Source organism: Oncorhynchus clarkii, chromosome 2 (genome assembly GCF_045791955.1).
Source record: "Oncorhynchus clarkii lewisi isolate Uvic-CL-2024 chromosome 2, UVic_Ocla_1.0, whole genome shotgun sequence".
Taxonomy (NCBI): domain Eukaryota; kingdom Metazoa; phylum Chordata; class Actinopteri; order Salmoniformes; family Salmonidae; genus Oncorhynchus; species Oncorhynchus clarkii.
In genome coordinates, this window is record NC_092148.1 from 16,095,879 (window position 1) to 16,112,830 (window position 16,952).

General features: G+C 45.4%; 1 protein-coding gene across 1 annotated transcript; it reads right to left on the minus strand.

The window, feature by feature from the left end:
• Window positions 1-10,951: 10,951 nt before the first annotated feature.
• On the minus strand, window positions 10,952-16,576 carry LOC139380006 (small ribosomal subunit protein eS19). Its single transcript, XM_071122513.1, has 6 exons — window positions 16,552-16,576; window positions 15,541-15,611; window positions 13,734-13,834; window positions 13,346-13,529; window positions 12,232-12,286; window positions 10,952-11,021 (listed from the first exon to the last, which is right to left on the minus strand). The coding sequence occupies exons 2-6, from the start codon at window positions 15,609-15,611 to the stop codon at window positions 10,977-10,979; spliced, it is 456 nt and encodes a 151-aa protein (XP_070978614.1). The 5' UTR covers window positions 16,552-16,576; the 3' UTR covers window positions 10,952-10,976.
• Between the last annotated feature and the right edge of the window lie 376 nt (window positions 16,577-16,952).

Consider the following 16,952-nt stretch of genomic DNA (forward strand, 5'->3'; position numbering starts at 1 on the left):
TTCTGTGAGTGTAATGTTTACTGTTAATTTGTATTGTTAATTTCACTTTTGTTTATTATCTACTTCACTTGCTTTGTCAATGTTAACATATGTTTCCCATGCTAATAAAGCCCTTGAATTGAATTTAAATGAGAGACCTGAGGAGAAAAAGAAGGACAGAGTGAGAGAGGAGGGATGAGGATATTTTTATTTTATTTTATTTAACCTTTACTAACTAGGCAAGTCAGTTAAGAACAAATTCTTATTTACAATGACGGCCTACCAAAAGGCAAAAGGCCTCCTGCAGGGACGGGGGCCTGGGATGAAAATAAATAAATACAAAACACACATCACGACAAGAGAGACAAGAGAGACAACACTGCATAAAGAGAGACCTAAGACAACAACATAGCAAGGCAGCAACACATATGAAGACAAGCTAAAGGTGGGAAGGAAGGTAGGGGGTTAGAATAGCCCAGTAGCCAGTATTTAGATTTCTAGATAGGTAGGGAAGTGTTTTCTGTCAGCAAACATGCACAGCTTAATCACATTTGACAAGTCTGTTGTTTTACCCCCACTCTTATTCTACTACCACCCTCTCTCTCTCCAGGGTCCCCTCCCTCTCTCCAGGGTCCCCTCTCTCTCTCCAGGGTCCCCTCTCTCTATCCAGGGTCCCCTCTCTCTATCCAGGGTCCCTCTCTCTCTCTCCAGGGTCCCTCTCTCTCTCTCCAGGGTCCCTCTCTCTCTTTCTCCAGGGTCCCTCTCTCTCTTTCTCCAGGGTCCCTCTCTCTCTTTCTCCAGGGTCGCTCTCTCTCTCTCCGGGGTCCCTCTCTCTCTCTCCGGGGTCCCTCTCTATCTCCCCATCTATTCTTTGAAAAAGAGAGAGAGAGACTCATTGTCCCAGTGCCAGGTTATCGCCTGTGTTTGTCTGTGTAAAAAGCATCTGCTCTGTGCCTTCCCTCTCAGCCAACCCCCACCCCACCAACCCCACCCTATGTGACAGGTGGGGGGGATTGAGGCAGCAATCTACCAATCGAGCAAAGGAAAGACACACACACACACACACACACACACACCGGCTGGGGACAGTACCACACACACACACGGTGCCGGGCTGGCTGGGCGGTACACTGCCAGTTAACACCACCTGCCCCAAACACAAACACAAGATGACAGATCAGTTGTGCCTGCATACAGAAACCAAGTAGCAAGACACACATACACACACGCGCACGCTCATGCAGACCAAGTTTTGTGCCGCTCATCAAAGTCTACAGACAAGGGGCTAACCTCAAACTTGTGCCACACACACACAAACCAACGCACACACCAATTTGTCACTTAACTACTACAGACCTACTGAGGCACACAAGGGACTGACTAGAACTGAAGGCACTCCTGTGGATTAACTCTAAGTACTTACAGTATACATACAACAATGCAGGCACTGAGAATTGGGTGGTTGGGACTGGGAGGTTGCTACCCAAGCTGTTTAGAGACTTACTCCAGCTCATAGAAGAGTCTAACCTCAGACCTTTACCCTAGGACTAAAAGTATAAACACACACATGCAGCAAGCCCAGAGCACAACCCTTCTACCAGCCCTTCAGCTCTCTCTGTTGGTTTAGCTAATGAGCTTTACTATGGGTTTCCTTCAGTGGAGGCTGGTGAGGGGAGGACGGCTCATAATAATGACTGGAATGGAGTAGAATGGAGTGAATGGAATAGTATCTTTATATGAAATCCATTCACTCCATTACAGCCATTATTATGAGCCGTCCTCCCCTCACCAGCCTCCACTGGTTTCCCTCTGTACGTTGACTTCACTCCTCATGGCATCAACTCACACGATAACAATGTGTTGTTGAGAATTGAGTAGACTGCCAGTATTTAGATAATTTACTACCACACACTGACATTGTGTTGGGTCCCTGGGATGTTGGTGTGGACAGGAAACACAGCTGATTCATCTGGTGAAAGAGGAGATAATATCATCCACCACAACACTACAGTGTTTCTAAAAACCCATTGGGATGCGGAACAGGAGAAACAGTAAGCTGCTCAGTGGTGATGGACTCGGAGGAAAGTCTCAGTCTTGATCTGGCCACATTAAGAATTGTGGGTAGTCTTCGTCTTTCCTCTGAAGGAGGCCCTGCCAGGGGGGATAAGGAGGGGGGCAGGGTGGGTGTGAGGGAGACAGGTTGGGAGTTGGAAGAACCTCATGATAGTGGTGCTATTTTTACTGTTTTTGAGAGTAGTACGGCAGAGAGATTTTCCAGTTATCAGCTGGTAGCAGCCTGAGGATGTAGGATCCTAGACTACATCCATTTTGTCAGCGTATTCTATTCAGGCCAAGACTAGGTGCAGCTGCCTCCAATCTACAGTACTGAATGGCTAAAACACTATGATGTGCATTAAGTTCATTTGATAATTGTTTCACAGTGGTAATTGCTGTTGTTGGGGACCACACCGGTAATTATGTCTCCCCCCCCCCCCCCCCCACACACACACACACTCACTCCCCCTCCACACACACACACACACACACACACACACACACACTCCCCCTCCACACACACACACACTCCCCCTCACACACACACACACACACACACACACACACACACACACACACACACACACACACACACATATACACACACACACACTCCCCTTCCACACACACACTCCCCCTCCACACACACATATACACACACACACACACTCCCCTTCCACACACACTCTCCCCCTCCACACACATATACACACACACACACACACACACTCCTCTTCCACACACACTCCCCCTCCACACACACATATACACAAATAAAAGGCCAGAATAAAATACTGCCATTAAAAGCAAGCTCTTTGTCCCTCCATACTGAGAACAATGGGAGATGGGAGTAAAGCCTAGCAGAGCAGCTTGGTGATAGACAGAGCCTCTGTCTAACAGTAGCAAGTGAACAAACACTCACCTCCTCTGGTGCATTCCACACATTTCTCCCTATCACTCAATTACATGTTTATCCTTCTCCTATCTCCTCAAAATTACAGAGTAGAGAAAGAGAGGGAGCCAAGGGAGGGAGGAGGGAGGGGTTCAGGTGTTCCAGAACAGCTGTTATTCAAAAACAGGGAGGGAGAGGAAGAAACAGAGAAAGAGGGGGATGAGACAGAGAGAGAGGAGGATGAGAGGGGGATGAGAGAGAGGGGGATGAGAGGGGGATGAGACAGAGAGAGAGGGGGATGAGACAGAGAGAGAGGGGGATGAGACAGAGAGAGAGGGGGATGAGACAGAGAGAGAGGGGGATGAGACAGAGAGAGAGGGGGATGAGACAGAGAGAGGGGGATGAGACAGAGGGAGAGGGGGATGAGACAGAGAGAGAGGGGGATGAGACAGAGAGAGAGGGGGGTGAGACAGAGAGAGAGGGGGATGAGAGAGAGAGAGGGGGATGAGAGAGAGAGAGGGGGATGAGACAGAGAGAGAGGGGGATGAGACAGAGAGAGAGGGGGATGAGACAGAGAGAGAGGGGGATGAGACAGAGAGAGAGGGGGATGAGAGAGAGAGAGGGGGATGAGAGAGAGAGAGGGGGAAGAGACAGAGAGAGAGGGGGATGAGACAGAGAGAGAGAGGGGGATGAGACAGAGAGAGAGGGGGATGAGACAGAGAGAGAGGGGGATGAGACAGAGGTAGGTAAGTCTACTGATTAATATGTCCTGAGAGACGGGGGAAACTTGATGGAGCGGCGTTATGATGAAAAATAGATGAGACAGTCTTGTATACATTTGACAAGGGAATACACCGGCACCTCGCTGGCCAGTGTACCTACACAGATGCACGCATGCACACACACCAGAGGTGGAACAACTATTCAATAGGCATACTTGAGTAAAAGTAAATGCAATACATCAAAATCCTTATGTTAAGCAAACAAGATGGCACGATTTCCTTATTATTATTATAGTATTTATTTTTTGACAGCCAGGGGCACACTCCGACACTCCGACACTCAGACACTCAGACACTCAGACACTCCGACACTCAGACACTCCGACACTCAGACACTCAGACACTCCGACACTCAGACACTCAGACACTCAGACACTCAGACACTCAGACACTCCGACACTCCGACACTCAGACACTCAGACACTCAGACACTCCGACACTCAGACACTCAGACACTCAGACACTCCACTCCAACACTCAGACACTCCGACACTCCGACACTCAGACACTCAGACACTCCGACACTCTGACACTCTGACACTCAGACACTCAGACACTCAGACACTCAGACACTCCGACACTCCGACACTCAGACACTCAGACACTCAGACACTCCGACACTCCGACACTCAGACACTCAGACACTCAGACACTCAGACACTCCACTCCAACACTCAGACACTCAGACACTCAGACACTCAGACACTCCGACACTCAGACACTCAGACACTCCGACACTCCGACACTCAGACACTCAGACACTCAGACACTCAGACACTCAGACACTCAGACACTCAGACACTCCGACACTCAGACACTCAGACACTCAGACACTCAGACACTCCACTCCAACACTCAGACACTCAGACACTCAGACACTCAGACACTCCGACACTCAGACACTCAGACACTCCGACACTCAGACACTCAGACACTCCACTCCAACACTCAGACACTCAGACACTCCGACACTCCGACACTCAGACACTCAGACACTCAGACACTCAGACACTCAGACACTCAGACACTCCGACACTCCACTCCAACACTCCGACACTCAGACACTCAGACACTCAGACACTCAGACACTCTGACACTCAGACACTCAGACACTCAGACACTCAGACACTCCGACACTCAGACACTCCGACACTCCGACACTCAGACACTCAGACACTCAGACACTCAGACACTCAGACACTCCGACACTCAGACACTCAGACACTCAGACACTCAGACACTCAGACACTCCGACACTCAGACACTCAGACACTCAGACACTCCGACACTCCGACACTCCGACACTCAGACACTCAGACACTCCACTCCAACACTCAGACACTCCGACACTCCGACACTCAGACACTCCGACACTCCGACACTCAGACACTCAGACACTCAGACACTCCGACACTCCGACACTCCGACACTCAGACACTCAGACACTCAGACACTCAGACACTCCGACACTCCGACACTCAGACACTCAGACACTCAGACACTCAGACACTCCACTCCAACACTCAGACACTCAGACACTCAGACACTCCGACACTCAGACACTCAGACACTCCGACACTCAGACACTCAGACACTCAGACACTCCGACACTCCGACACTCCGACACTCAGACACTCAGACACTCAGACACTCAGACACTCCGACACTCCGACACTCAGACACTCAGACACTCAGACACTCAGACACTCCACTCCAACACTCAGACACTCAGACACTCAGACACTCCGACACTCAGACACTCAGACACTCCGACACTCAGACACTCAGACACTCAGACACTCCACTCCAACACTCAGACACTCCGACACTCCGACACTCAGACACTCAGACACTCAGACACTCAGACACTCAGACACTCAGACACTCCGACACTCCGACACTCAGACACTCAGACACTCAGACACTCAGACACTCCGACACTCCGACACTCAGACACTCAGACACTCAGACACTCAGACACTCCACTCCAACACTCAGACACTCAGACACTCAGACACTCAGACACTCAGACACTCCGACACTCCGACACTCCGACACTCAGACACTCAGACACTCAGACACTCAGACACTCAGACACTCCACTCCAACACTCAGACACTCAGACACTCAGACACTCAGACACTCAGACACTCAGACACTCAGACACTCAGACACTCAGACACTCAGACACTCCGACACTCAGACACTCCGACACTCAGACACTCAGACACTCAGACACTCAGACACTCAGACACTCAGACACTCAGACACTCCACTCCAACACTCAGACACTCAGACACTCAGACACTCAGACACTCAGACACTCAGACACTCAGACACTCAGACACTCAGACACTCAGACACTCCACTCCAACACTCCACTCCAACACTCCGACACTCCGACACTACAACACTCCAACACTCCAACACTCAGACATCATTTACAAACTAACTGAGTCAGCCAGATCAGAGACAGTAGGGATGACCAGGGATGTTCTCTTGATAAGTGTGTGAATTGGACCATTTTCCTCTTCTCTTAAGCATTCAAATTGTAAGTCATTTTGGGTGTCAGGGAAAATGTATGGAGAAAAAAGTACATTATTTTCTTCAAAGTATTTTTACTTAAGAACTTTACACCACTGACACACACACAAAGCCCCAGTAGTCAGTGGATGAGAGATTGGCAAACACAGCGGGCTTAGTGTTCAGAAATCAACACTACACACATGGTATCACGCAAACACAGAAACAACACACACTGTCTATCTGGCACCCAAACACAGAAGCCAGTACAAACAGCCACACTTGTTAGTAACAGTCTCAGAGCAAATATGGCAATCTGTTTCATTTCAGCTTTGCTGTGTGTGGCCATGGAATAGATGAGTACGACTGAAAGGTTTGAGTAGGCCAGTGGTGGCTGGTGGCACTTTTAATGGGGAGGACGGGCTCATAGTAATGGCTGAAATGGAATGGTATCAAACACATCAAACACCTGGTTTCCATGTGTTTGAGGCCATTACATTCACTCCATTCATTATTATGAGCCGTCCTCCCCTCACCAGCCTCCTCTGGAGTAGGCCTATGACACCATCTCTAAATCCTAAAAAGGGAATTAATTAAACAGAATGAAATGATCATATGGCTGTTTTAACCTTTACATCTGACCGTTTGAATTGAAAACAAGCATTGCCACGCCACAAAACTCTGAACCTAGATTCAATCTGGACCATGGAAGATCCGCGTTATAGCACGATTGACATTTAAAAGATTGCGCCAACATATTCAATATTTACCATTAATGTGTTCTCCGCGAACGTGGGAACGTTGCCTTTAAAACGTGCATCGCGATCTGATTGAATCTGGCCCCTTGTCTCACTAATCTGGAAAACCCAGCACTAAAATGTGGCATAATTGCGTCAGAGATTATAGTCTCATAAATGTCCAAAAACTAAAGTTCCTAGTTACATGGAAATGCGCTGAAAACCATTGGTCTCAGTGCATCCAGGCTGTATCACATCCGGCCATGATTGGGAGTGTCATTGGGTGGCGCACAATTGGCCCAGCATCGTCCGGGTTTGGCCGGGGTAGGCCGTCATTGTAAATAAGAATTGGTTCTTAACTGACTTGCCTAGTTAAATATATAAAAATAAATGATGTCTTGTTCCACCTCTAGCATGAGAGACCAATAGGTGAAAACATTCCCTGTACTGTGTCGCTCTCTGGTGGATATCTGCGGTACAACATCATAAGGCATTAGGTTAAATCCTCGTTAAATGCTTATGTCGTATTGTAGTTCATCTTTTACCATGCTAACACCTGTCCATTCCTGCCTCCAGGTGCATAGGAGGCAAGGGATTATAAGAATTGGGCCTGTGCATTACAGTTACTGAGGAAATACAGGTATTGACTTAAAGTGGTAAAGACCCATCATTACTTTATAAGAAGCAGCCAGTCTGGACCAATCATGTATACGAGCACTAGATTGCAACACTATGCATTGGCCAATATGAAGCTTTAAAGACAGTCTGCCATATTGGTACTCCTCAGAAGGCACAATCGTCCATAGGAATGAATGGAATCCTACATCACTTTAATGTAACGTTTCATGGACAAAATTACATATTTAAGTATTTATTTGTTGTAGTAACAGTAAATACACATAATCTACACCTAAGAAAAATATAAACGCAATATGCCACAATTTCCAAGATTTTACTGAGTTACAGTTCATATAAGGATATCAGTCAATTGAAATAAATTCTTTAGGCCCTAAATCTATGGATTTCACATAACTGGAAATACAAAAGCATCTGTTGGTCACAGATACCATAAAAAAGGTAGTGGCGTGGATATGAAAAGCAGCCTTATCTGGTGTAACCACCATTTACCTTATTCATCTCCTTCGCATGTGTGTTGATCAGTCTGTTGATTGTGGCATGTGGAATGTTGTCTCACTCCTCTTCAATAATGGCTGTGCAAAGTTGCTGGATATTGGCGTGAACAGGAACATGCTGTCGTACACTTCGATCCAGAGCATCACAAACAAGCTCAATGGGTGACCTGTCTGGTGAGTATTCAGGCCATGGAAGAACTGGGACAATTTCAGCTTCCAGGAATTGTCTACAGATCCTTGTGACATGGGGCCATGCATTATCATGCTAAAGCATGAGGTGTTGGAGGCGGATGAATGGTGCAACAATAGGCCTCAGGATCTCGTCACGGTATCTCTGTGAATTCAAATTACCATCAATAAAATGCAATTGTGTTCATTGTCTGTAGCTTATGCCTGCCCATAGCATAACCCCACCATGGGGTACTCTGTTCACAATCTTGACATCAGCAAACCGCTCACCCACATGATGCCATACACACTGTCTGCCATCTGCCCAGTACAGTAGAAACCGGGATTCATCCATGAAGAGCACACTTCTCCAGTGGTCGTCGGTGAGCATTTGCCCACTGAAGTCAGTTACGACACTAAACAGCAGTCAGGTCAAGACCCCGGTGAGGACGAGCATGCAGATGAGCTTCTCTGAGTTTCTGACAGTGCAGAAATTATTCAGTTGTGCAAACCCAGTTTTATCAGCTGTCCAGGTGGCTGGACTCAGACAATCCAGCAGGTGAAGAAACCGGATGTGGAAGTCCTATGATGGCGTGGTTACATGTGATCTGCAGCTGTGAGGCCGGTTGGACGTACTACCTACAGTGGGGCAAAAAAGTATTTAGTCAGCCACTAATTGTGCAAGTTCTCCCACTTAAAAAGATGAGAGGCCTGTAATTTTCATCATAGGTACACTTCAACTATGAGAGAAAAAATCCAGAAAATCACATTGTAGGATTTTTTATGAATTTATTTGCAAATTATGGTGGAAAATAAGTATTTGGTCAATAACAAAAGTTTATCTCAATACTTTGTTATATACCCTTTGTTGGCAATGACAGAGGTCAAACGTTTTCTGTAAGTCTTCACAAGGTTTTCACACACTGTTGCTGGTATTTTGGCCCATTCCTCCATGCAGATCTCCTCTAGAGCAGTGATGTTTTGGGGCTGTTGCTGGGCTACACGGACTTTCAACTCCCTCCAAAGATTTTCTAAGGGGTTGAGATTTGGAGACTGGCTTAAGCAGGGGGACACGTCTGGCACTGCAGGATTTGAGTCCCTGGCGGCGTAGTGTGTTACTGATGGTAGGCTTTGTTACTTTGGTCCCAGCTCTCTGCAGGTCATTCACTAGGTCCCCCCGTGTGGTTCTGGGATTTTTGCCCACCGTTATTGTGATCATTTTGACCCCACGGGGTGAGATCTTGCATGGAGCCCCAGATTGAGGGAGATTATCAGTGGTCTTGTATGTCTTCCATTTCCTAATAATTGCTCCCACAGTTGATTTCTTCAAACCAAGCTGCTTACCTATTGCAGATTCAGTCTTCCCAGCCTGGTGTCCTTTGACAGCTCTTTGGTCTTGGCCATAGTGGAGCTTGGAGTGTGACTGTTTGAGGTGGTGGACAGGTGTCTTTTATACTGATAACAAGTTCAAACAGGTGCCATTAATACAGGTAACGAGTGGAGGACAGAGGAGCCTCTTAAACAAGAAGTTACAGGTCTGTGAGAGCCAGAAATCTTGCTTGTTTGTAGATGACCAAATACTTATTTTCCACCATAATTTGCAAATAAATTCATTAAAAATCCTAAAATGTGATTTTCTGTATTTTTTCCCCCCTCATTTTGTCTGTCATAGTTGAAGTGTACCTATGATGAAAATTACAGGCCTCGCTCATATTTTTAAGTGGGAGAACTTGCACAATTGGTGGCTGACTAAATACTTTTTTGCCCCAATGTAATTCTATAAAATGACATTGGAAGTGGCTTATGGTAGAGAAATTAATATTAAATTATCTGGCAACAGCTCTGGTTCACATTACTGCAGTCAGCATGCCAATTGCACACCCTCAAAATATCTTACATCTGGCATTTATATTGGTTCAGTATACTTTAAGAAACTTTCGTATTAAGGCATCTAACATTCTTTTTTTACGTGATCAGAGTGAACAAACAAAATGTCTTGTTGGAAGCAGTAGTCACAGCTCTGTATAATAAAGAGATGCTCATGGCAGAAAAACAGGCGACAAGCTTAGGTCCAAAATACACCCATAGCAACATATTGGGCTTATTTGACAGATTTTGGAGCTCGAAACAGCCCACATTACCTCTTCCTCTGATAGAGTTGGAGGACATCACTGTGCATTTGAGGACATGCAAATCACATTTAACTTGACAAGTAACAAAGACTGCACTGAACCCCCTAAGTGTGAGACATTTCCGCTGGGTGAGCTGTAGTCGAGTTCAGTCTCCTCTGGATGGCACTGTCGCATCAAGCCATATTCTCATAGACGGTATGGCCAATGTCAAGACAACTAGCAGCCCAAAGATCAATATGATGGTTTAACATTTTGAAGCTATGCATAGCTAAGACTGACAAATAGTTTGTGTTACTGGCATGACAGGGTAAGAATTTAACTAAACTCAATGAGTAATATTTTGGAAGTTTATTGGAATTCAACAAAAAAACCAACAGACCACCATCCCAAAAACACCTACACTTCAATCTAGTCCCCCAATGACATCAAGACCAGAGGTTACATAGCTAACATCGGTATGCAAAACCATAAACCCATGAAAGCAACCAGAGTTTCCATCTATTGTTGATAAATCCCAACTTGCTCAGGTTTGAAAAAAGAACAGACAAGATTACACCTTCTCCAAAAAAGATTTATTAAACTGTGGGGGCAGCCTTGGGGGGTAACTTCGCAGCTGCGACCTGGGGAAGCAAATGAAAACAAGACATTTAGTGCTGCAGATTTGTTCAGAGGTTACTTCAGTGAGTAAGTGGGCCTTCGATCTAACAAAGTAATGAGGCCCACATCACACTGGAATAAAACAGCTTGAGGACCATGACTTCACTAGAACCCCTCAGAAATGCCAGTCATGTCACGACAGCACATGCCATACCTAGCTCCTTGGGATAAAAACTATTTCTAAACCATCAAAAACACCACAGGGGGAAGCCAAGTGAGCCGATTGATGACGCCACCATGTAACAGCCAGGGAGGGCCAGGTTAGTGCATCTAAATTCAGCTCATTACAAAGGACCAAGAGGGAGAAGCTGCACCATACGGTGGATTCAGTCAGCATGAAATTCCCTCTGCTTGTTTACCCTTGGATTGTCACACTGTTGTTCAGACAGATTGCTGCCAACAGTGGCTGAGCTGCTGTTTCATTTTACCACAGTAATTTTTTTAAATAAATAAGACTGACATTCATTATGCAGGCTGTGAGGCTCAGGAGCAAAGTCAGAAAATAAATCTAGACCAAGGACAGCTGGCTGAATTCAAAAGGCAGGCTGAATGCTTGGGCAACACTGTGCTAATGCTCTCGTTACATGCACTGTGGTATGTTCTATCATCAAAGTGCAGGGTGACATGTTTCAGTGATGAAAAACTTATTTCTGCAACAAAACATGTTTGAATCGACTTTTTAGATAAGGGCCCACAGGCCTGATATGGTGAGGAACGAGGCAGTACCCTGGTCCCGGCCTATAAAGCCTTTGTTCCAGCCAAGCAAGGCAGCAGATGGCCCAGCGCTCTAACTGCTAGGCTAATAACCGAAAGGTTACTAGTTTCGATTCCTCAAGCAGACTAAATGAAAAATCTGCCGATGTGCCCTTGAACAAGGCACTTAACCCCATCTGCTCCAGGGTATCAGCCAATAACAGCTGATGCCTGGCCGTGACCACACTGAGGGCGTCTCAGTGGAATATGCAAAAAACACAACACCAAACAGGTTCCACTTGAACGTATGAAAGGACAAATAAGCGCGCCCCACCCCCCCCCGAATTGACCAAATTATCTCAAGGTCCTGATTTAACGTATTAGTTATGCCGTTTGTCTGGAACAGGCCCGCACAACCCATGGTCTCCCCAGAAGGTAGGTAACCAAAAACTGCTGGTGGGGTAAAGAGAAGGACTTCACCTGGCCAGCAATCCTGTCCAGATCTCTGGTTCCCTGGGCGGTTAGTCTGCGACCACTGTGAGAGAAGAGGTTCAGTCAGCAACAGAGCAAATTAATCTACATTTGTCACATGCGCAGAATACAACAGGTAGACTACAGTGAAATGTTTACGAGCCCTTAACCAACAATGAAGTTAAGAAAAATAAGTGTAAAGTAATAAATAATTAGAGCAGCAGTAAAATAACAGTAGTGAGGTTATATACAAGGGGTACAGGTACAGAGTCAATGTGCGGGTGCAGCGGTTAGTCGAGGTAATTGAAGTAGTATGTACATGTGGGTAGAGTTATTAAAGTGACCATGCATAGACAGTAGCAGCAGCATAAGGGGGGGGGGTGCAAATAGTCTGGGTAGCCATTTGATTAACTGGCTTGTGGCTTGGGGGTAGAAGCTGTTAAGAAGTCTTTAGAACCTAGACTTGGCGCTCCGGTACCGCGCAGTAACAGAAAACAGTCTATGACTAGGGTGGCCGGGGTCTAAATTTTTAGGGCCTTCCTCCGACTCCTCCATACTAACAGATCAACTCCATTCTATACAGTAACACAGCAAAGACTACATCAACATCCCTTACACAGGTCGACTGACAACACCAGAGACCGTAATGCCAGAGAAGGCAATGACACCCCTACACAACCGCCATAGGATAAAATGTTCCCAACCATTTGCAGAAATTGCTACAAAACTACTAAACCAATTAAATCTGAACAAGCCTGGTAAGATCACAATAGTACATTTATCCAGATTTCATGCAAATAATATAATCAACACTAATGAAATTGAGCACTTGTAAGATGCTTTGTCTGTATACGGGTTTGTTCAGTGGGCAAAATGTTTTCAACAAGGGAAGAAAAAAAATCACTCTTAAGCGTTGCATGAAGCGTGGATTTAAAATCGTCAACCCAGTGGTGCTCTGGGACCTGGACTAGGTGATAAAACAGTTCATATCTGGTGTTTCCCTCTGTGCTCAGTAGAGATGTAGGATCTGCTTGCTTCCCTAAACCTAACCATAAGGACCAATGACAACGCCAACCTTGGATCAGTGTCTAGGTGATGTTCTAACCAGCGTGGTTCTACTCACCCGTTGGGGTTCTTCTCCACCATCTTGAGAAGCTCGAGGGCCTGCAGCACCTTGCGGGCCACGTTTTTGGAACCGACACTGAAGTGGGCAGGGCACACACCGTTCCTCTGGCGACCACCATAGATCTTGGTCATGGAGCCCACACCGGCACCCCCACGCAGGTACAGGTGGCGCACTGTGGAAGCTGGGAGGGAGAAGAGGTTAACACCACTGGTAGCCAGAGTCAATAATCTTATTACATACTTCTGCACTAACAGTCAGGAAAATCATTTGTGGCCAATTTTGGTGTAAATCAATGCCAATAACAGATTGGATCTACCATACTAGACTAACGGCCTGAGCAGACAGGTAGACCTGAAGGGAAGAATGTCAATGATCAAAATCATACCAGCTCTGGTGTAGAACCAGTTCTCGTCGCTGGGGGCCAGCTCCTTGTGTTTAGCCAGCTTGACAATGTCCACCCAATCTGGGACCTTCAGCTTTCCTGACCTGGAACAGGAAAAGCATACAGTTGAAGTGGGAAGTTTACATACACCTTAGCCAAATACATTTAAACTCAGTTTCACAATTCCTGACATTTAATCCTAGTAAAAATTCCCTGCCTTAGGTCAGTTAGGATCACCACTTTATTTTGAGAATGTGAAATGTTAGAATAGAATGACTTATTTCAGCTTTTATTTTATTTCCCTTTCATCACATTACCAGTGGGTCAGAAGTTTACATACACTCAGTATTTGGTAGCATTTACTTTAAATTGATTAACTTGGTCAAACGTTTCAGGTAGCCTTGCACATGCGCCCCACAATAAGTTGGGTGAATTTTGGCCAATTCCTCCAGACAGCTGGTGTAACAGTCAGGTTTGTAGGCCTCCTTGCTCGCACATGCTTTTTCAGTTCTTCCCGCAAAAGTTCTATAGGATTTGAGGTTAGGGCTTTGTGATGGCCACTCCAATACCTTGACCGTTGTCCTTAAGCCATTTTGCCACAACTTAGGAAGTATGCTTGGGGTCATTGTCCATTTGGAAGACCCATTTACGACCATTATTTAACTTCCTGACTGAGGTCTTGAGATGTTGCTTCAAATTATCCACATAATTTTCCTCCCTCATGATGCCAACTATTTTGTGAAGTGCACCAGCCCCTCCTGCAGCAAAGCACCCCCACAACATGATGCTGCCACCCCCGTGCTTCACGGATGGGATGGTGTTCTTTGGCCTGCAAGCGACCTCCAAACATAACGAGGGTCATTATGGCCAAACAGTTCTATTTTTGTTTCATCAGACCAGAGGACATTTCTCAAAAAAGTACAATCTTTGTCCTCATGTGCAGTTGCAAACCATAGTCTGGCTTTTTTATGGGTGGTTTTGGAGCAGTGGCTTCCTTGCTGAGCGGCCTTTCAGGTTATGTCGATATAGGACTTGTTTTACTGTGGATATAGATACTTTTGTACCCGTTTCCTCCAGAATCTTCACAAGGTCATTTGCTGTTGTTCTGGGATTGATTTGCACTTTTCACACCTAAGTACATCCATCTCTAGGAGACAGAACGCGTCTCCTTCCTGAGTGGTATGATGGCTGCGTGGTCCCATGGTGTTTATACTTGGGTACTATTGTTTGTACAGATGAACGTGGTACCTTCAGGTGTTCGGAAATTGCTCCCAAGGATGAACCAGACTTGTGGAAAGTCTACATATTTTTTTCTGAGGTCTTGGCTGATTTCTTTTGATTTTCCCATGATGTCAAGGCACTGAGTTTGAAGGTAGGCCTTGAAATACATCCACAGGTACACCCCCAATTGACTCAGATTATGTAAATTAGCCTGTCAGAAGCTTCTAAAGCCATGACATTTATTTCTGGAATTTTCTAAGCTATTTAAAGGCAGTCAACTTAGTGTATGTAAACTTCTGACCCACTGGAATTGTGATACAGTGAATTCTAAGTGAAATAATCTGTAAACAATTGTTGGAAAATCATGTCATGCACAAAGTAGAACTGACTTGCCAAAACTATAGTTAGTAACAAGAAATTTGTGGAGTGGTTGAAAAATGATTTTTAATGACTCCAACCTATGTAAACCTCTGACTTCAACTGTATGTTAGTCATTCACAAAAGCTCAATGCACTGCAAAGCAAAAATTGAACAAACACGTGTATGGGACTACATATACTTATATTAAAAAACTGAGTGGAAAACTCACTTCTTCAGGAAAGCCGACAGGGCCCGGACAAACTCCTGCTGGTTGACGTCTTTCACTGTGACACCAGGCATCTGCCAGAGGTAGAGAACTTCAGTATGAGGTACAACGTATGAATGATGCCATGCATACTGCAACGAATGTCCTGGGCAGATTGAGGTCCTGAGCACATTCAATATGTAGCCTAGCTACTCATGTAACTAAGGTTAGTTATATAGTTATGTGCAGACGATAGGATGACTCGACTGCCCCAATACTCAAAACAGTTCATCTGATGACTACACGTCTATACACTACTATTGATAACCTTTCTGCAAACCACACTATCTAGCTCATTAGTTAGTTAACTAGCCAGATGGGTGATGAACAGCTTGCTTAAGCAGGCAACTAACGTTAGTTGGCTAGCTAATTCCATAGGCTACTTATCTTCCTGTCAAACAGCGGCGATGGAAAACATTCACATCGTGATAATATACATCCCTCATATTGTGCGAAGTCCTGAATGATCTGAAGTCCAATTTTAGCAAAAAACTGATATCAGGACAAACCATCTCACCAACAAACTAGCCACCGTTAAATAAAATTATGGTAACTGGAGTTAGCCACAATGCTAGCAATGAACCTATAAACCGACACATGTAACCACATCAGATATTCGAGGCAGAAATCAAGACAGTTTAAGAAGGATCACAGTCCAACTGCCGACGAGCGTAACACATTCAAATGGAAGACACCGTTAGCGCAGATATCATAATTGTCTTATCTAAAATGGACAAACAAAACGAGAAATGTTTAGGCCCCATGCAAAGGGCAGCCATCACTGGAAGCTACGTGCGAGTGCCGCATGCAATTTTATTTTATTCTAAATAATCTACAGGACTCTATAGACTTTCCGGAAAACCCGGTATTTGTTAATTGATTGTTTAATGTATACGCGGTCAGTTATGGGAGAATAATTATCACGAAAATGTCATACAGTTGGTCAAATAAGGCCGGAGACCAGACATTCTTTACCTTGCTTGTGGACAGCGAGAGGAAGAGGGTAAGACAGGGTTTCCAGCCCGTGTTAAAACGGGCGGATCTCGTTTGTTCTCGCGAGATATGACATCACCCTGTACATTCGTATTTTCCTCACCCGGTTGATACATTTCTAGCCCAATCAGAGTAAATAAAACCTGATGCATTTCAAAGCAGTTTGCAGTGCCCAAGGTTAAGGCTACATCACAATCAAAAGCATTGAATTATGAAATTGTCTGCAAAAGAAGTGGCACGTGCCCTGGAGCAGCAATAGGAATTAATTAGCAGTTGTTTTTTTTTGTGGTATATGGAAGTACTTTTTTATTGCAGCAATAGGATACTAATGTCTAATGTTACTATACTCTGCACAGTGAATGCAATAACCAGGATGCTGTAAT